At 35.1% G+C, this 21,212-nt stretch overlaps 2 protein-coding genes across 3 annotated transcripts; one reads left to right on the top strand and one right to left on the bottom strand.

Annotated features, from left to right (window-relative positions):
• The first annotated feature begins 191 nt into the window (after positions 1-191).
• Positions 192-5,997, top strand: LOC110682063 (TSL-kinase interacting protein 1-like). Its single transcript, XM_021858281.1, has 8 exons — positions 192-1,548; positions 2,120-2,255; positions 2,645-2,844; positions 2,932-3,173; positions 3,244-3,574; positions 4,096-4,494; positions 5,130-5,252; positions 5,384-5,997. Exons 2-8 carry the CDS (start codon positions 2,135-2,137, stop codon positions 5,471-5,473), a joined length of 1,506 nt encoding a protein of 501 aa, XP_021713973.1. The 5' UTR covers positions 192-1,548; positions 2,120-2,134; the 3' UTR covers positions 5,474-5,997.
• A 758-nt stretch (positions 5,998-6,755) lies between these two features.
• On the bottom strand, positions 6,756-20,035 carry LOC110682062 (crossover junction endonuclease EME1B-like). 2 transcript variants are annotated; one of them, XM_021858279.1, is made up of 12 exons: positions 19,537-20,035; positions 18,254-18,612; positions 17,085-17,243; positions 16,849-17,008; positions 16,639-16,748; positions 15,494-15,672; positions 14,557-14,620; positions 14,318-14,436; positions 13,091-13,180; positions 10,800-10,914; positions 8,503-8,670; positions 6,756-7,422 (listed from the first exon to the last, which is right to left on the bottom strand). In XM_021858279.1, exons 1-11 carry the CDS (start codon positions 19,769-19,771, stop codon positions 8,509-8,511), a joined length of 1,752 nt encoding a protein of 583 aa, XP_021713971.1. In that variant the 5' UTR covers positions 19,772-20,035; the 3' UTR covers positions 6,756-7,422; positions 8,503-8,508. The 2 variants fall into 2 exon arrangements, with proteins under 2 accessions (XP_021713971.1, XP_021713972.1); XM_021858280.1 differs by having other exon boundaries at positions 16,858-17,008.
• Positions 20,036-21,212: the final 1,177 nt, after the last annotated feature.

Here is a 21,212-nt window from a genome sequence, read left to right as displayed (position 1 = left end):
AAAATTCAATAATATATTACAAACGCAATCAAAGATGAGCATCAGGCCATTGAAATTGATCCTCAAAAACAAGTTGTTCAATTAGTTAAAATAAGCATTAGGCCATTGAAATTGATCCTTAAAAGCAAGTTGTTCAATTAGTTAAAATAAGCATTAGGCTATTGAAATTTGAAGACCTTAAAATTCAAATTTAAAGCGTAAAGAATAAAAAGTGACGAAAGGAGTATGAAATAAGAATTAATGTAAGGAAAAATTGGCAAGAATAATCTCAACTTTGCTCGATTCGCTCAAAATAATCCCAACTTTTGATTATTTTTAAATAATCCAAACTTTAATATGAATTTGCTTTTAATGGTCCCAACCGGTTACAAAACTTGTTATTATAAGTCACCTGACACGTGTTAGAACGTGATTGGTTAAAAAAAAATAAAATCAATAATTAAAAAAATTTAACTATCAAGTAAAAAAAATTATTAAAAAAACCTTAAAAGAATTTTTATAAAATTTTATAAAAAAACCTCCATCAGCCAGCCACCGCTGCCACCAGCGCTCCTGTCCCCCATCTCGACTGCTGACACCTGGCCCACTTCCCATCTGGCGGTAATCACAGGCGAAAACGACCCTTTCCCCGACGGCGAGCTCGGCCACGAACAACCCCTTTCCCGACGCGCCGCCCTCCTACCAATTCCCCCTCCCCAATCCACCGCATAACCACCCCTGAACGACCCCCGTCCCCTATTCACTTGTTCCCAAAACCTTTAATCAGACTCAAACACACTACCCACATTACCCAACCTTGAACAATCCAGAAAACCAAACGGGAAGGGGAGAGGTGTGGGTTGAGCTTCACCGGCGGGGGAGGGGGGAAAAATGACCTAGGGCGATGGGCGCTGGGAAGCCAGTGAGTCAGCAAGGCGCAGGGCGTCAAAGGTGGGGGTCAAGCTGGGTTAGGGGTGCGGCGGCTGTTCCGTTGTATAATCGGTGGTTTTTTTTTTAATAATTTTTTTAAGTTAGTTAATTTATTAAATCAATAAAATAAATTAAAATTATAATTAAACTTATTTTTGACCAATTATGAAATGACAAAAAAAAAAAAGAAATTACCTATTCAATAGGTTACAAGTCACCTGGAACCATTGAAAGCAAATTCATTAAAGTTCGAATTATTAAAAAATAATCAAAAGCTGGGATTATTTTGAGCGAATCAGCAAAGTTGGGATTATTCCTATCAATTTTTCCTTAATCTAATAAGTTGTTCAATTGGTTAAAACATTATAACAACTGGGCTTTCTATTGTTTTCATTTTGAAGGCCCAAAAAGCAAAAAAGCCCAAAAGCCCAGCAAAACTTAAAATTTCGAAAGAAAAGAAACCGCCATAAAACAATCCAACGCCAAAATTCACTCATTTTCAGTCTCTCTCCTACTCCCGCCATTCTCCTCATTTTTCAACTTTTTTCTTTTTCTTCTCTCTTCACTTCGATTCTTCGTTCTCTTTTCAACGCTCCCAAATTCTTACTTCTCTCTCTAATTTCCTGCTTCAATTTCAAGGTATGATTTTCTTATTTATCTGTTTCTTTAATTCTTTCTCCCATTTTCTCTATCTCTGTAATAGATTAGATGTTTATTTTATATTTTTCTGTTTAATTGAGAATTTTGTTGTTGGAAATTAAATTTCTGGGGTTAATTTTTTTTTGTTGAATTTCATCTATTTTTTTGTTTTTGTTAAAATTGATAGTTTGATTGAAAGTGTTAGTGAGTATTTATACTTGTATTTCAGAAACTGAGATTTTTTTTCTTCTGAGAATCGTATTTTTTTGTTTGTTTTTTTACGATTGTTTGGTTCGCGAAATCGTCTGTTGTAGAAACCCTAATTTTGTTGCTGTTTCGAAATTATTGGTATTTGTAAAATGTGAAATGCGAAATTTTGGTTGTTTTTGTTGTATTTAGTATTAAAGGCAATACTAATAGGATTAATTGGAGAAATCGTATGCAATTAAAATATTTTAACGAAATTGATTCTGTGAAATTTTGCTAAGACTGCTAACTTTGTAAATATGGTATGCCCTGATATAGTGATAAAAATATATAGAATCTAAATGATATTGGTTTCAATCACCAGGGAATTGAAATTGGGATGAAGTCCTCGAAACAGCCGAAAGAGAAGGCGGAACAGCCTGTCATACAAGGAAGCATCAGCAAGAGTCCCACAGGCGGGAAGAAATCTAGAAGCCCCGGAGGGCAGCCAAAAAGAAAAGGTAGTTTCATCCTAGATTCCTAGAACATAAAATGTACTATATTAGGTTTCATATGACTATAAAATCGATTTCTAGAAGTAGAATTTAGGTTTTATTACTATATTAAGTCCCTTTAATTTCATATGGGAATATGTAATATTACTACTAATAAGCCTTTTGTAGGTTGAAAGGTTAGGCTCTAGATTAAGTGTGTAATAACATCCTTATTAGTACATAATATTATTATTTCTGTTTCAGGTTCAAGCATTAATGACTTATATAAATTGTTTTTTTTTTTGAGTCTATATTTCTGTTGAATCTGTAAGCAGTAATATATGAAGTTTCTATCTATTTCTGTTGACTGTTTTTTTTTTTTTTTTTTTTTTTTTTTTTTTTTGTGTGTGTTTTAGTTGGAATGGATGTACGCTCCACACTTTGTAAAGTTCTCCCACAACATGGTGACTGCAATGCGAATAATAGCCCTATTTTAGGAACAGTTAACCCAGTGCCTGTAGACATCCAGCCAGCAAATGAAATAATGCTACATCCTCCAAAAATTGTACTGCAGCTTTTCCCAATCAATGACAGAATTCGGGTGGGATTGGAAAAGGTGAATAATGCAAGTTATAGTAGCTACTTTTATGGGTTGTTTCCTCTTTTAATACAGCGTCTAATTTTTTGTTTTTTCTGAGTTTAGGATGGCCATAATCCATTCTTGGAGCTAACTCTCAGTGTGAGGAAGAAAATATCCTCTGTGCTTAAACACCTTTTCAAAAAATGGGGCAGTTCTAGCATTGCAATGGGCGAGCTGATGCTATTTCCCTTCAATGTTTTACCAGAAAATTTGACTAATTGTACAAAGTGGACTTCAAATGACACTGGCGTTAGTGCAGGATATGTTCATGCTTTGCTTGGGAGCCCAGAAATTTTCCGCTTATGGTAAATGTTCTTTTTCTTGTGTATTATGTAGCAACCTAGTTCAGCTTTCTGACTTTTGCTACTTTTGAAGGTATGGCTGGGTTTCCTTTCAACCCAACAGCTCTCCCTTACACTGTACCACACTTGATCATGTAGAAAATGTTCGTTGCCATACCATGGATGGTACTTTTGGTACTAGGAATGAAGTATGTGAGACGAGTAAAGTGCTGGAGCCATGCAATGAGAATGATTTTACAGATTTGGCAGTTAGGCAGCCAGTTTCATCTAGTACTTTGCATCAGGTAGCTCACAATAATCAAGATGAGGTGAAAAATGAAGACCTTAAGCCAATCAGCTCCAGAAATATAGAAAATGATACCACAGCTGAAGAAGACCCTTCAGCCGAACCATTTAAACATGAGGTTTGCCTTTGCTGCACTTTTTAAATCTGGTTTACTGACCATCTTCTTAGGTGTCGATAATTATCTTAATTTCCAAGAGTCCTGGCTTCATTATCTTATACCATCATTTGCTTTATTGATCCTGTCTGACTCAATTTGGTACTCGTAGCTCTTTACTCCTGACACAAGAAATGCAATTATTTGATCTGTGATATGGGGTAAATGTCCTCTTGTTAATACAAGGAGTTTAAGATGGACATGTATGATGTCATCCTATATAAATTAGAAGTGATTGTTCAACCAAGATTTCCTTGTTCAGGCTACAAGCTTATTAATGTTACATGTTAATAATCATACATTCATACTATTGGTACACGATGCCTTCAAGTGTTAAATGGACTGCCATTTGAAGAGTTTTGGTAGATGGTTTTTGGCTTTGCTATATTCCCCTTTATTTATTTTTTTTTTTTTTTTTGGTGCTGTACAATTTTCAATAGCTGGTGAATTATTGATTATTAAGTTGCTTTATATCTTTTCTACAGGAGCCAAAGCTGGATACCAGCTTTTCTATGACATCACTGCTGTGGTCTGATTTAAGTAATATTAGCATTGGAGGTCTTCTGTCTGAAATATCTATGCAGGGAAGATTTAGCACTGAAGATCCAAGGTCAGGCGGTAGCAGATTGGTACCACAACCTACTGTGGCAGACTCACTAGATGCATTCATTGAACAATTTAAGTACCCTCAATCTTCAACTATGTCTAATTCTGATATGCCCTCATCTATTTTGGATGCCGAAAGCACATGTCATTCATTTGCATTTTCAAAACCGTCATCCTCCAGCAAAGACTTACCACCACCTACTCCTGGGAGAAGGGCTTTTTCTGGGTTATCTGGCCACAATTCTGCTTCTGAATCTTTTAAGAATTCCAAGTCTGAGGTTTGTTCCTTCCTTTGCTTTTGTTATTCTTCACAATCTCTAATACCTGGGATAAACATAAATTACGAGGAACCAATTTTTGTGTGTTTTACAAGGATGTAGTATTTCTGTTTTGGGGTGAGTTAAGACTAGGTATTCAGTCAAATATCTAGGAGCTGATCTCTGAGCCGGGGGGTCAATTCCTGAAAACTGATAGAACCTGGGGGTGAATTCCTGAAATTTGATCTGAGAACTGGCCAATTTCTTTCCATAGAAATGGAACTGATCAATCTGCTACCCTAGTGTTTTGTATACTAACTAAGCAAATTGTTACAAATTTAAGTTTGTGGCTTATGTAATCATAAATAACGTAACTGATACCTTAGCTAAATTATTACTTTTCTGCATTTTGGACTTTTGGTTATTAATCTACCACTTCGTACAAGTTAAAATTACACGGACCACAATTGCAGTCCATGGAAGAGATAGATTACACAAATATAGAAAATCATACGAACCATAATAATATGACAGATCCAGTTCTAGGCGCGAGTGCTTATTAGATTTGCTAGTTTCTATTAAGATATAACTTCAGGTAAGTTTCAGTGGACAATTTCTATTACTGTTTCCAATTGTGTCTGCTTTGTTTTCGTCAGGTCAATACACAAAGTGATCTATCTGGAAGCGACAATGTTCAGGAACCCAAAACGGATCCCCTCCCTTGCTCAACAGGAGTATTTAACAATGAGAACAGCCTTGGTTTATCCAGCATTAGATGGGTATATATTATTAACACAACTATTATTTTAATTAAGGATATATACCGTACATTGCATTTTTGAAGGTTCTTGACATTAAAGTCCCTACTTGTTTGTTCCTCACATGATCTGTCCTTTCATACTGATTTCAGAATGACTCGTTGGGACCCTTTGATCTTCCCTTAGCATCGCGGCAGATTATTAAAGATGACAATTTAAGCATTGGAGGATTTGTCAGATAGCAACTTTGATCTTCAGATGCTTCTGGACTCGACTTTGGTAGGTACTAGTTGAGCATGTGGTTTATAATTCAATTAATACCATCTTCAAGTCGTAAGCAGAAGGACTTCCTGGTTCATACGAAGCTGTCCTGCGTTGTTGTTTTGGCCTGCATACTTAATTAGGTGGTGTCCGAAGACATCGAAGGCCCACCGGTACCTTACAGGCATGCATCTGATCTGCTATTGTGTCTTAAGATGGGTGTTGATAGCTGTTAATAATATTTGTACAGATCTAATAGTTGGTCATCTTCATGTCTAGAGTTTTATATACATAGAACACCTTCATGTGGTAGTGGTTAAATTGCATAATTCTTTCATCAATGAAAGTACACCAGCTTGTTCCTGGAGTTGTACCAATCATAATTAAATCTAGACTTTAATTTATTTGTTGTAGGTATTTGATGGTTCAATTTAGTGAATGTGATATTAGAGTGAAATTTATGATGCACTTATGAACAAAGAAATTGTTGGACAAGATTTTTATAGATCACTATCTTATTTATTACTTGAATATGATTTTTTTCATGTATGCTTTTCAGGAAGAGTTTTTAGCCTTTTCTTATAATTGAAGTAAGAGAAATGTGTATCGTTTATGGTGATGACATAATCTTAAGGAGGCGGCCATTTGTTTTGTTGAGAAAAATTATTGACGTTTTATAATAAGTTTGTGTTAGACGGTATCATGGGGCAAATATCCTCGCCCTTAAAAATATGAAAAACTCTCAAATTCCAATTAAGTTAATCCCATATCCTCAGAAGTACCATAAATTGAAGGAAGTTGAATGTTTGTCAGGGCGTATTTTGTCGTTGTTATTGTTAAAGATCACTGTTGCATGATCTATATTGTCATCTTCAGCATGATCCACCTAAAAGAAGGATATTGCTTCAGTGAGTCACCTCTTTATTGCGTGTGACCAAACTTTTTTTTTTTTTTTTTTTTTTTTGAGGGAACTTTTGTTTGGATTTAGATAATATATGAAAATCTTACATAATTTCATACTTTTGATAATAATGTCTACAATTTATCCCGTACTCTATGTAACATAAAGTCTTGGGAATACATAACTTTGAGAAAATTAAGGGGATTGAAAAATAGTGCAGTCTAATTTATATTTATTGGTAGATTATGTTTTGAAAAATTGTGCTTGGCCATTTTACATAAAACAAGTTTAGATTATCAATAATTTGAGAAAATAATTAAACACAGAAACTAAAATAGCAACAAACTGAATACGCCAAAAAATTAAATAAATATCATAACTAACCCTTTATTGTATTATATTTTGGAAGTATTAAGCAAAATCCTTGAAAGATTTCTAATCACTACAACAATATTATTGTCTAAGGCAGTCACAAAGTTGAAAATGAGACATTTTGGGCATAGAGAATCTCTACTAAAATTGCCTGTAAATGAAACTTAACTTGCAACCTTGATTGGCAAATAAAGCAAATTCCAGAAATGCCTAAACACACTTAGTTTTATCAAACTGTACAAACCAACACAATGTTCCAATAACATGGTAGAAAGATTAAACTGATACTAAGTTTTACACATCAAAATAATCATCAGAAAATTTACTCTTGATCCACTTAAAGCTGTTGCGAAATGTTGATTTCAGCTTACCCTCCATGGCATACATGTTATAGGATGCCACTCTCTTCTTCCTCTTTACTTCCGGGTTTCCGGACCCTCCGAATTCATCCCCGTTGTTGCTCGGGCCGTTGAATGTGTAAGCTCTAGGACCATCTTCGAATGCATAGTTGGCTTTTACATAGGAAGAGTATTCCGGCATTGATTTGCTCTTCTCCATCACCAAAAGTTGCTCTGATCTCTTAAAGAATGGGAATGAGTAGTTCCCCCCAACTTCACAGATGTATATATAGACCACAGGACACCAAAACAAAAGCCACTGTATATGTAGGAAAAAGTAAGGGGAAAGAAAAAAGATATTAGTGGGTTACGCGTGGGTTTAATTAAATGAAATTATTGGTAGATCAAAAGATTATAATCTAATGAACATATGGTTAATACAGGTGGGTAAGAAACACGTGGGGCTGATGTTGTATATGATGGGAGACCACAGATTGCATTTTCACACAATAAAATGCTTTAGCTTTAATGACATGAATACCTTATCTTATGCAAAGTAGAGTAAAGCAATTTCCAAACTCGTCAACACATGCGTATGTGTTGCAACAAAGTATGGGAGACAACAATCGATGACTAGTGCAGCAACAAAAAAAAAAAAAGCCGCAGAAAGAAGAGTGATGAGGATCCCTACTCCCCGAAACAGAAAGTAGTCACGGCCTTGGCGCCTTTGGGAGGGGGTAGAATTAAGGGGGTAATTTACCAAGTTAATCACCATGACATGAAAACAGAAATGATGGTAAAGAAACCAAATTACCAGATATTAGACAAAGGGTAAGCAAAAGTCAAAATATGAAGCATAAACAGTGTTAGGGGCCAACTGGCTAACCATCATTATAGAGGCGGAAAGGAAAGCAGTGGTAGGGGACACTACAGATTGAATCAGCAGGCCGATTAAAACCCCACAAGCCACTCTTATAAATATGGTTTTATGGACCCATTTTATTTAGTGTTTACTTTTTAATTCATGATAAAGTTGAAAAATATTGTTGCTTTCTTTATGGTTGTTGCTTTGTGGGCCTAAAATAAGGCCGATCTTAAGCAATTATCAGCATTTGAGCCAATGAAAAATGTTGATGTTTGATTTGTATTATCAAATAATTGTCTACTTTCTGTGTGATGGAAGTTGATGTTAATCTAAGGTGAGTATGGAGTGAGAAATGGATGATTAGTTAGGAATATTCTAAGATAACTGATCAGAATTATCTGATTCCGTGATAGTATAATAGATATGGTGAACATAAAAATGAGATGGTAAATCAACTTAAGCTAAGAAAGGGAAAAGCGGAATAAGTGGAAACAGAACATATATATCAAACAATCGGTAGAGGAATGTACTCACATGTACTCACTGACTGGAGAAATTATCAGCACCATTTACAGCATTATCAGTCACGATGTTTCCATCCTTGGCCATGAGTATTCTGTATATGCTCTTTGAACATTTCGGGCCTACTCTTTTCCCATCTTCTAGAGGTAGATCTTCGAGTAATAATTCCTTTTCAGATACCTAATATTTCGATTTTAGAACCACCAAATATTATGATCCACTTTCATGCATTTAATAATGAGAATTTAACAGCAAAGACAGATCAATCAAACTTTCCTTCAGAAACAAAAGAGCTCAGTCTGTAACAATTTAGGATAATCGGTTACTGATCTTGAACACAATATAGCCCAAATAGGTATGACAAGAGTTTTATTCAGGTCATGAATAAGTGGTTCTAATGTAGGTCACTTTCAAGAGAAACTAATACAAAGGCCTCATACCCTACACAAAGAGGAATGAAATATACTGAATACTGACGCATTATGTAGATTTATAGCATCATGAGATTTATACAGATTAAGATAGTAAAACAAGAGCTTGTAATATAGCTACACCTATTTCAAGACCAATTAATTCAAGAACTATATACGTATGGACTAAGATCTACCCCTAGAACCTTAACAATAGTTCTAAGGCTCTCTAGTAGCCTTTTAAAGGCATTTAAAAGGTGTTTTAACAATAACTCTACACACTATCGTTTTCTAAAACAAGGAATTAAAAACAAATTCAACCTCAAAAGCAACTAAGCAAGAAAGGGATTAGAACAATTTGCCTCAAGATAATTCACAAATATCGAAAGAAGAGGATAGAGTGGTAAGCACTGGTGACCCTGGAAACAGCAAGTATTTTTAATTTTAAATGAAAACAAGCCGATATACATGACTCAATCTCATAATAAACATAACAGCAAGACCAAAATCACAATAAAAACAGAGGAAGGCAACTGATGTAAACAATATTGGGAAAAGCTAAGGACGTATGCAATTGGTGGCAACTAAATCCAGATGAACCCTGAGACATTATTTGCCAGAAACGAACAATAAAACCCTAATCACAAATGGAAAAGAAATTACTCATAGGAATCAAACCATTCTAAATGTGGCAGGAAAAGTAGAGAAGAGCATTACAATGCACTGGTAGGAACAGATGAGAACGCCACAATTTATAGAGCAAAGTGTCGACACAATGGTAGTTCCAAAACCACCTATATTTCTAGACTGGCGAATCAGAAAGTATCCTTTATCAACGGTATCAACTATCAAGCATTAATTCTAAAAATAGTCTCCCTTATTACATCCCTTTGATCTCTCAAGCTATTATCAACTAAAGTGCAGTGCAGAGGATGGAAAGAAGTGTATTGGCACATTTAAATTCTTTGGATGATAAGGTAACTAATGTCGCATAATCAGAATTTCAAACAGTAGGTATCAAGATGTTCATAAACTAGGAATTGTGCAATTAAGAATTGCCATAGCAGACGCATAACCCAAAAGGTAGAATGCAAATTACGATACAATACTGAACAAGAGCTAGACTTTCAAGTTTCAACAGGTAAAATAAATACTCAACAAGAGCTTACATTGCCTTGCTAAAGATTATGGCCCCTCAAATCGAGAACTCAAATACAGGAAGCTGACCCCAATGAAAAAAAAAAAAAAAAAAAACCCGAAAATTTAGAGAAGTCAAAGCAATTCAGTAATATTGTTCAGCATATTGACCAATCTCTAAAAGGTCAAAAAGCAGCAGCATATCAGATTTCTAATTTCTCTCTTTCACATTGATTAACACTACGTTTGGATATAGAGAAATGGAAGGAAAGGGAGAGAAGAGCAAAGGAAGGATATATCATCCTTTATTTGGACATCTAATGCAAGGAGGGAAGGGGAGGGAATTGGAAGGATCCATTCTCCTCCCCCTTTTAATAAACCAAATCACTCCATTGTTAGAGAGATTTGGATTTTGGAAAGAAATTGAAAGCTCACCTTCTCCCTCCCCTCCCCTCACCTCCCTTTCCCTTCACTATTGTTATCCAAGCATAGTGTAAATAAAGCAAAGATCTGGTCTATTTGCATAAAATGCAATGTTCAACTATCAGCTACTTCTATGATTCTACAACAGCCTATGTACTCATATAATAAATGGGGTAGCCGGGTAGTGGCGTAAATTTTTAGATCCCCAACTTTTGAAAACTGATAGCTTGTAAACTGGTAGGAAATAATTTCACACATCATAAAAGAGCAGAAGTACCATCCCAAACAAATTTAGTAATTAAAAAAATCAAGAAGCCAAAACATGAATGAAAGGCTTACAGTTTTAGTCGGATCCATGTAGACTTGCAAGAGAGACTTCATAGAAGAATAATTCTTCCCTATAATAAAAGCATGTCGAGGTTGCACTTTCGGGATTGAAACCAGTGCCTTTAACCTGGAAACCGAAATATAGGAGAGTATTATTAAAATTACTGTGGGAAGATGACTTGAGTCCATTTCCATAAGAAGATCTTGTTCATAAGCTAAGTAAAAAATGCATAATCATAAAAACTCAGCGATGGGACCAACCATATAACAAAGTAAATAACAAAGAGTAAAAAAGGGTTTCAATGCAGCTCTTAATAAGTTTTAATGAAGTCAGCGATAGGACTAACCATATAACAAAGTAGAATAAGTTAACAGAAAAAGGACTAGCATATAACTCAATGAGTCAAAAAGAACTCCAGGGCAGTGTCAAGAGAGCATGACTGCTTCATATTAATTTTAAAAAAAAAAACGATGATGTACACCTACAAAAAAAATCATACTTCTTTTTTCCGATTATCAACTTAATGACAAGATAAGAATAGGTTACATCAGGCCTTTACAGTTTACACGGATTCAGTCACCCAAGCCTGATGCTCAGAGAGGATATCAGCTTAAGGTGGACAATAGAGAGTGTTTGACATGTTAGTAAGGCTTTTGCTTGGTGCAGCATCCACAAGGTTGATAGGAACTGTGTTAACTAGGCACATCTACTTGCAACCATGGAAAATGATAGTTTAGTGTCTTTTTAATTACGTTTAGTTTTGTATGTTTAAGCTCATGTCAAAAAAAAGAAAAAAAAATAATAATGACGAAATTCAGTATACTTGTTATCATACTCAACATACAAAATACATTATTATATGAAAGAAATATTGAAAGTTAGGCAACACAAACCTTCCCTTCATTAGAATAAAAATTAACATAGTGTGTCAATGCATAAATAATAAAACGAGTTAAACTAGTATAGCTGATTTTGTTAAAGTAGATTGTTATAATTATCATTAATTAATTTATTATAATTATCATCAGACAATTCACTCAACTAGAAACTAAATTTGAGGTTAATGATATTGGAAATAAGAAGCTATTGTATTAAAAAAAAATTAACCAGATTATGCTTATTAATCAAAAAGTATAAGATATCTATAGTGTCCATGTCCTAATGTTTTGGAAAAAACATTTTTTCATCCCTGAATCAAACCAGTAAAAGAAAACCTCTAAAATTTGGCCAATAATTTTAAAAACTTAAGGAGAAAGAGGCAGAAACCTCTCAGTACCATGTACTTGAGATTAGTGCATGCAAGGAGTCTCAAAGGCCAACTTTGAAGGGTGCTTCTTTTGATGAAATTCATCTAAGTGTATGTGTGTAGATTTGAATACTCTAGATGAAAAGCCTATTTGGAAGAATTGGAAACACAAGTCAAAAACTCAAAACTATCACACCATCAGTGTCTAATTGTTCGTTATATGACATGCCAATAAACCTGAGTACCTGACTCCCCTACTATTCAGTTAAAGTGCCAAGGCATCTCGCCATCACCTATTAGATTGAAAAAGGGGTTGACAGATGGCGTGGAAATGGAAACAAAAGATAGGCATGAAATTTTGTTACAAGGCTGAAAATAGTCTTGCAGAGATATATGGAAATTGCCTTTGCACTATTAACAGTAACACAATCTAGGGAGTTGAGAGCTACTCCTCTCGTTCCTTGTAGCATGCACCATATTCTTTTTGGGAATTCCTACAAGAGAATGCTCCATTCGGTTGATGGTCATGTGGTACCATTACTATCATTAATACCACTCAGCCAAATTACTTATTTTTCATAAAATCAAACCCAGTAATATACCTATTTACGAGTAGAACTTTCGCACTTGCATGAGTTGCATTATATTTCTAGAGCAGATATAAAGGTTCAAGATAGAGATTTAAATTGATGATACTAGAAGTCCAGAATCACAGAAAAATAAAGGATAGAATATCAAGATTTCAAGTGGCCTGATTCTCTCCCAACTAGCTAAACTAAGATATCAATTCTATCTTCAGAATGCCCTCTTTACTCCCCAGTCCCTACTCTTCCACATACATTATATCTCTGATTCTCCTTACCATAAAACCAACCCTCCTGCTCAAGATGCTACTAACAGAATAACATTAAATAACCTAAATGCTCTCCTCTTAGGTTGGTTCATTACAAGTTACAGGGTGGACGTAAATCATCAGCCACTGAACAGAAAACAATGATAGATATTTGTGTGCCATAATGCAGGCTACATAAACATGGATGTACCAGAAATACTAACCATGAATCCTTCTTTATAACGCTTCTGTACAGACAATCCTTGGTCACATTACATCCATTGGCATTCACAGACAAGTGTGTCAGCTTCTTGCTGCCAAAAAAAGCAGAATACTTTAGGCACCTCACTTAAATGTTAACTAAAGATAAAATGATGTCTAAATTTAATATTCTAGCAGTAACTTATGGAGTAAAGAGAGCATGTAAAGCAGAAAGGGTAAATATGTAAAATGCGGTAATAAAAAAATGCTTAGATTGTAGCTACTTAATTCCAGTTCATTAGAAATGTTTTTTTAGGGTTACAGCTTAGAAGTTGTAGTTTAGTGGATTGTAGGGCACCTGTCAGATAATGCTAGGACCACTAAATTCTTCATATTCATTTAGCAACAGGCGCTCAAGTTTTTAGCTACACCATACATTGGAGCATTAGGGTATCTACAGACCTGAAACGTTGATTACATAGAGCAATTTCAAGGTCAAATTCACTTTGAACTTGATTAATGCATGGGTGGTGAAGTATATGTTCGTGCCTGTCCTAGAGATTTGACTTTTGTTGATTGGAAATTGGAAATGGATTTTACAAAGAAACAGTTAATTACAGCATTGATTTTGGAACTTGTATATGTTTGATACTTGTGTTGATTACTGTCCAACAGATTTTATTATCAATGACGAAAGAATATGAGATTTCTATTTATAATTATCACGAAATAATTCCCCTAGGTCAATAACCAATATCAATAAACGGAGATTACACATTTCAAACAACAGAGAAAGCTCGTGATTAAAGAACAGTTCCATTTTCAGTACTTTTTATAATTCTTATTCAACAAATAAATGGTGAAATTTTGTATTAAAATCAGATTACTACAACAGTTTTAACAATACTTAGTTGCAAACTACCTTTTCAGTCGTTTCAGATAACAAAGCATGTGATGGGTCCAACCACTCACATTAAGGCATACACATTAGGGCTTAACAACTAGGAATGCATTACCTTCCTTTTTCCTGCTCAAATCACTAAAATCATGAAACACTTTAATTTATTTCTTTCTTATTTTACATACTCCTTCTGTTTCCGAAAGTTTGATTCCCTAGGCAGTTAAAAACTGGTGATAATTTTTTTAAAAAGAATGAAAGCAGAACACTAGAACAGTATACCTTGGCATGATTCTCATGTGGGTTGCATTGCATGTATGATATCTTTTGAAAAATAAATATAAAGATTTACCGAGACTGGCACTTGGCAAGGTTGATTGTCAACCCAACAACATGTTCAGCTACTTCAGCCTCATCAACACATTGTCTTATATGAACATTGGAGAACTGAGTAGTCAACTTGGCAAAAAGCTGTGCAAAAGCATTCAGTTAATTCAGCAATTTTAACAAGCAATAATAAGAAAATATTAAAAGTATTGGATGATCCAAAATGAAATTATTTAGAGACTAGAATTTGCCAATATGTCTTGCCTCTTCCACAGGTGGGCGTATCCAGTCACTAGCAACCTTTTGTTGTTTATACTTCTGTTGCTCCCTGCAAAGATAACAAGTTATGGATTTTACTTCTTAATAAAGCCAGGACAGTTGAGGAAACTTGAAAAATGAATACATAGCAGGAAGAAGATGTGGAATTTACTTAAAGATGAGAAACTAATCAAGCAACACGAGAACTTCTACCCAAAAAAATCTTCCCCAGAATGCAAAAGAAAGAAAGAGTGAGAATACGAGTACGTGCAAAGCATTACAAGGTTCTCTAGGCTGTATGCTAGTAGGCTCAAATAAATAAGAATGATTTTAAAAGAGGACAACCTTTATGAATACAAGATCATCTCTTACTCTCTTGGACTTTACCTTAATCACACTTTCCTTTATGTTTGTTTTCCAGCACGTAAAATGTGTATATCATCACAGCGGAGCAGAGTTTTAGATAACGATGAAGGTTTACACTTCCCCTTGCTTAATATGCTCCACTGTGATGATATACAAGTTTCATTTTCTACCACTTTGCCTTGCTTCCGAGTGAGGTTATTCGTCGTTGTTCAGAATTTCAGATGAATAACCCTACCCCATAACCAGGTCTAGGTAAAAGAAAACAAGTGTGGGGCATCAGCCTCACTCGGAAGCCAGCAAACCCCATCTGAACAGCATCAAAGAAAGACAGACATTAAGATTGGAGAGGGGGTCACAACTTACAAGACTCAACAATAGAGAATCCTGGATTACCTAAGGCCATGATTAATAAATTTTGGCATATTTACTGAAGCCTTTACAAAAAAAAAAAAAAAAAAAAAAAAAAAAATCTTCTCATGTGCCACTACACCAATAAACAAACAGAATTTTACGCATAAAATCAAGGAGGCACAAGATCCATCAAACAAGATGAGGGAAATACTTGCAATTGTCTCACCTTTTATTGATAAAAGACATCAACCTATTTGTAAGGCAGCAGATTGTGTAAGATGGATAATGCTTTTGCACAGAAGCAATATGATCCATAAGAGATCCATCATTAGCACGTTTACAAAATTCCCCAGCATCACCATATATGAGCAATATATATTGTATATCATTTTTTCTCGGAGTATGCTGCAGACAAACAATAACAAACACTCAATCAGTTTCAAGCTATTCCCCAGGAATTGGATACATTATATGTCACCATAACTGATATACAAGTAAAGGACATGATATCCTTCTCTGATTTGCTATATAAATCAGCTCACATTTGTCATTCAAGAACAAAAGAGAGTTAGGTAGAGTTGGAAGAAATAGCTACATATTTTTCATTCAAACAAGGAACACAGTAGCAGACTAGCACTATAGGACAAAAGCAATTAAGAAAGCACTAAGGAGAGGGGGAGCATGGGACTGATTCCTGATTCTGTATGGCACCAGTAGAGGACAAGAACAATTAATATTAGGTTAATGTTTTGTAATATGGCATTAGTATATAAAGTATAGTAGTGAAGGCGGTTGGACATTATGTGAATTGTGAGGAAATATGTTGAGAGAATGGTAACCTCAAGTTGCTAGGAGAGTGATAACCTAAAGTTATCCAGAGAGTAATAGCCTAAAGCAACCTACCACTTTTGTATCCAAAATTCTGCCATTATCAATCAAAGACTCAAACTTTAATCTTTAATTTTCTGGTCCAATAGAACTTATAATCTGAAAATCCTAGTCTATTACATATACATACATCTAAGAAGTACCCATCATCCCTTTTCAAGTAAATTATCCAAAAAACAGCAGAAAATTACGCAAAAAATTGAAGAAGACTAGTGGGTAATCTCCAAAAGACGGTTCTTAACATTATTCACTTTCAGAGCCCTAAATCATTCTACAAAAACAATCACGCAAAAAATTAAAGAAGACTAGTGGGATAGTGCATCAAAGATAAACCAGATTTACTCAATGAAAAAAATGAAAAGAAAGGCCTTTAAACATAAGAAGTATAAGGAACATGTTCATAAGGGAAAAGAGTCAGTCAACTTGCATCTTCGAACTAACTTGCATCAACATAAACTATCAACAAGTTATAGTTCCATTTACCTGAGAAATGTCTTTGGGAGTCTCTATTCTCCAAACAATTGATTTTTCAAAGGGATTTGCAAAAATTTCAGACCTAAGATCTTTCTGGCTAAACATGGTTAGCAGTGGTCCTGCATTCAAGAAAAGTATCAATAAAACTAGTTAAGAAGTTAAATTTTTTTTACGTAATTCAATGAAGAAGTTTAGTAGGTATATAAAGTATACCCTTACCAAGCCTACCTCCAACTAAACCTGACAGAACCTTCGGATCAATCAAAGCCACAATGTCTTTAGCACTGAACGTATGGTTCTCCAACTTCTTCCTCTCTTTTGCCAACCGTTTCTGTTTTGCGGTTTCATCCTTCAATTCTGCTTTACGCAACCTCTCTTGCTGCGTTATGAAAAAACTCAGATGCTCTAGTCTTAACATGATCAGTTACATGAAATCTATGAAGCATAAGACTGACCTCCTTCTTGAGCTTTTTTTCCTCTAATAATTTCTTTCTATTTTCAGCCTGATTAACTTTGTTCTGTTTCTTCTCTGTATTAACATCACATCCACTTTCTGGCTTATGAATTGCACCTCCTTTTTCCAGTGTGACAATTTTTTGTCCACAATCATGATTCTGAAAATACACCTGACTTGCATTAGCACATGATACACGTAAACATTTAGTATTGGTAGAGCATCAAAATGCGTAGAAAGATATAAAAATATTATTAAGTCACAATTTATCAGTCACCTAAAGCTAGAGGTATGCATCCAACTTCCAAAAGTTTTAATTGTACAACTCAAATCTAAGCTAAAATTACCTAATGTGCTCTCCAATAGTTTTATCACTTTAGAGCGCCTTGAGTTTATTTATACATTATATTGCCATTATAAAGCATAAAAAAATGAGTGTAAATGAACTCAGTGCCTATGTTCAAAGAGTAACACTAGACTCTAGACAACAGTAGAACATAACACCAAACAGCCTTTGGACATCCATTACTTCAAAAATACGAAAGGATCCTATCAACAATCTATATATCCATTGCAATTGATATTGACAAACTAAACATGTTAAAAGAACAAATCATAAGCATGACTTCACTTAACCCTGAAATTAACTGAAGACTTGAGATCATGCAATCTTACAAATTCAGAATTCCAACTGCCTACCAACTCAACCTAGGATGACATTATTAACACATAATGCCTCCTAATCCATAGTCAATTTATGAGAACAAAACAAGCAGTTCCCTTCTCACTATCACTGATAGCATAAAGGTCAATTCCAATTTGTTCCAATTAGCAAGCAACTTTAGTTGAAATAGTAAGCAAAGGCATAGATATGAAGGAAGAACTTGGCAAAGTGCTCTTCAAAAAAAGCCAGCCTCCCCCTTCAAAGAAAAAATGAGAGTGTAGAAGGCAAAAAGACACAGCCCTCCATTCATCCACCAATTACCAACTTTACTTGCTCGATCAGCTTTGGGACCGCATTGAGTGTGCAAGGCTGCAAGCTATAACACATTGTAACAGTAACATACTAACATCTTGATATTATTAGGAAATGCAGAGAACATATCAATAGAAAAACCAAGAGGGCTTTAGAGAGATCAAAAGGCAATAAGAAAGTCATATTAATCTTACTTTACTAGGTTGTATATGACTGCTATGGTCATATGTCTTCGTGGACTCCAAGTTCCCTGGATAACAACTATCCAAGGGATCCACATTGAAAGTAGCAGTAATTCTTTCCTTCTCCTGGCAGTTCTCATTTGCCATAACTTTAGGTCTCTTTTTCGAGTTTTGTTCCACATCTGTAACTGTTCTTCCATTTTCCATTGAACTTCTTTTTCCTAGACCTTTCCCCTCCACATGAACATTGGATTCCCCTCCCTTATGAAGACAAACGGTTGAATCTATGTCTAACCAACTATCAAAATCAATCTCACGCTCCAGCACACCGTATTCAGGGCTTCTAACCTGGTCCTTTCCTGAATCAGAACCTGAACATGATGCAAACATACAGTCACAAAAAGGCTAATAAATGAAGAATATCGATCCATTCATAACCTGAATCAGAACCTTTCTAGGCAGGATTGTTGTCTATAGAAAGGTTCAACTGAAAGCGCGCCCATTCCTAATCTATCAAGTAAATGAAGAATATCGATCCATTCATAACCTTACATGAGCAACAAGGATCCAAAAAGGCTTTTGCCACAATAATACCAGTGGGAGCTTCGAATACAGACCTATTTTTTGAGGGAAACGGCCAAGTAGCAATAGTATTCAACTAATCCTAAATCACATATTAAAGTAGCAAAATAGTACAAAGATGAAGAAAATACTAGGGTGGAATCATAAGGGATAATCGATAACGATCAAAAGACCAAAACTTAAGTCACAGCAACCCATGATTGCATCATGAACTAAACCCTAAACAGAACAGACCAAAACTAATAGGTAACTTTATCAGCAATTACAAAACAATGTTCTTCAGTTCTTAACATAATCTACAATTAGGAACATTGAACTAGCTTTGATTCAAACAACCCCACTACAGAAGAATGCAGACTAATAAAAAACTAGCCTCATTTTAAGCAGAATTTTGGTTTTAAAATCTAATCAACAAAAAAAAAACAAAATGTCTGAAATTCATTTTTAATGACAACCCATTAGAGTATAACTGCATAATTACAAAAGGGCATCCCTAAAAATGGAAAAGGGCAATCAATTAAGCATTAATCCTCAAAATAGACGAGAAGCAAGATCATCAAAACGTAAGCAAATTCAAATCACAATTCTAACAAAATTAAAAAAAAAAAAAAAAAAAAAAAAAAAAAAAAAAAAAAAAAAACCCTAAATTAAAGGAAAACATCAAAATTAATTGAAATAAAAACAAATAAACAAAAAGGGGAAAAAATTGTGACCTGATGAAGAATTAGCGAGAAGAGGAGGAGGAGTGAGTTTGGAAAATGGGGTTTCGGGAACAAACGAAGACGATGAATTGTGGAGTTTGGTCGTCGGAGGAAGTGGGCTGTCTTCCACAAGATCGACGAAATTAGGGGGGTTGAGTGGTTTGGAAACTGGAGTTTTGGCGTTGGCGTTGCCATCGTCGTCATCGTCGGAGTCAATGAGTTGGATTACTGGTGGTGCAGCTGCCATCTATGATTTTTTTGTTGGAAGAGTGAGTGAGTGAGTAATTTAATGGCGGTTTGTTTGGTTTTGTTCAAATGTGGGTGTTAATGGCGGGATTCACATATCATATTCTACCTCTTTCACTCTTTTTTTCTACCTCATCACTCTTTCTACAGAACGTTTTTCCAATTTGAGCTCTAAACGTAAACTAATGACAAAAATGGTTGCGTGGCAAAACTATTTACCAAACTAAGCTTCCAGGGTAAATCGCTGTCTCGGACAGCGTTTTACCCCTGGTTTTTTTTAAAAAAAAAATTCAACTACAACTATTTTATATGTTCAACATAAAGCGCTGTCTCAGACAGCGCTTTATGCTTGAACATAAAACGCTGTCTCAGACAGCGCTTTATGCTTGAACATAAAGCGCTGTCTCAGACAGCGCTTTTCTGCTGGAAACAGCAACCAGCATCCAGGCAGAAAACAAGCTTCAGCAAACAGCTTGCATGCTGCAGTCCTCCAACAGCCACCACAACAGCCAGCTCCACAGCCCTACCCCACCACCGTCGACCACCAACTCCGCCACTCCCCACCACGTACCACCACCATATTCTGGGAGTTCCGTCAACTTTAAGCACTGCAGAAAACTCGAAACAGCCCAACAACAGTCCAACCACCAAATTAACTTCAAAGCACACACGGAGTCATTCAAAAAAGATTTATTATATTAATTTCATAAGTGTTATGTACATCATTACACAAAATAACAGGGAATACAACAGATAATACTAGCCCGACTCATGACAACAGATAATACTGTTTGCTGAAGCTTGTTTTCTGCCAACAGATAATACTGTTTGCTGATAATACTGTTTGCTGAAGCTTGTTTTCTGCCTGGATGCTGGTTGCTGTTTCCAGCAGAAAAGCGCTGTCTGAGACAGCGCTTTATGTTCAAGCATAAAGCGCTGTCTGAGACAGCGTTTTATGTTCAAGCATAAAGCGCTGTCTGAGACAGCGCTTTATGTTGAACATATAAAATAGTTGTAGTTGAATTTTTTTTTAAAAAAAAACCAGGGGTAAAACGCTGTCCGAGACAGCGATTTACCCTGGAAGCTTAGTTTGGTAAATAGTTTTGCCACGCAACCATTTTTGTCATTAGTTTACGTTTAGAGCTCAAATTGGAAAAACGTTCCTTTCTACAAGTACCCCTATTAGTCCATATACAACTATTTTTATAAAAAAAAACAAACAAAAACTTTTAGGTTGTAAGATAGAGTTAAAACTTAAAAATAAAATAAAATAGATGAAGTTTAATCTTAAATTCTAAGATTTTAATAAATTACTCAATTGATGTTCATTTGTACTTATAATAAATCTTTCACGGTGAGCCATATTAGAATTATACTCCATATAAAAATTAAGCTCCTCTCTCTCTTCTCTTTCCTAAAAAACCCTAGCCTCCTCTCTCTCT

This window comes from Chenopodium quinoa, unplaced genomic scaffold (genome assembly GCF_001683475.1).
Source record: "Chenopodium quinoa cultivar QQ74 unplaced genomic scaffold, ASM168347v1, whole genome shotgun sequence".
Lineage (NCBI taxonomy): Eukaryota > Viridiplantae > Streptophyta > Magnoliopsida > Caryophyllales > Amaranthaceae > Chenopodium > Chenopodium quinoa.
This window is presented reverse-complemented; position numbering and strand designations above follow the sequence as displayed.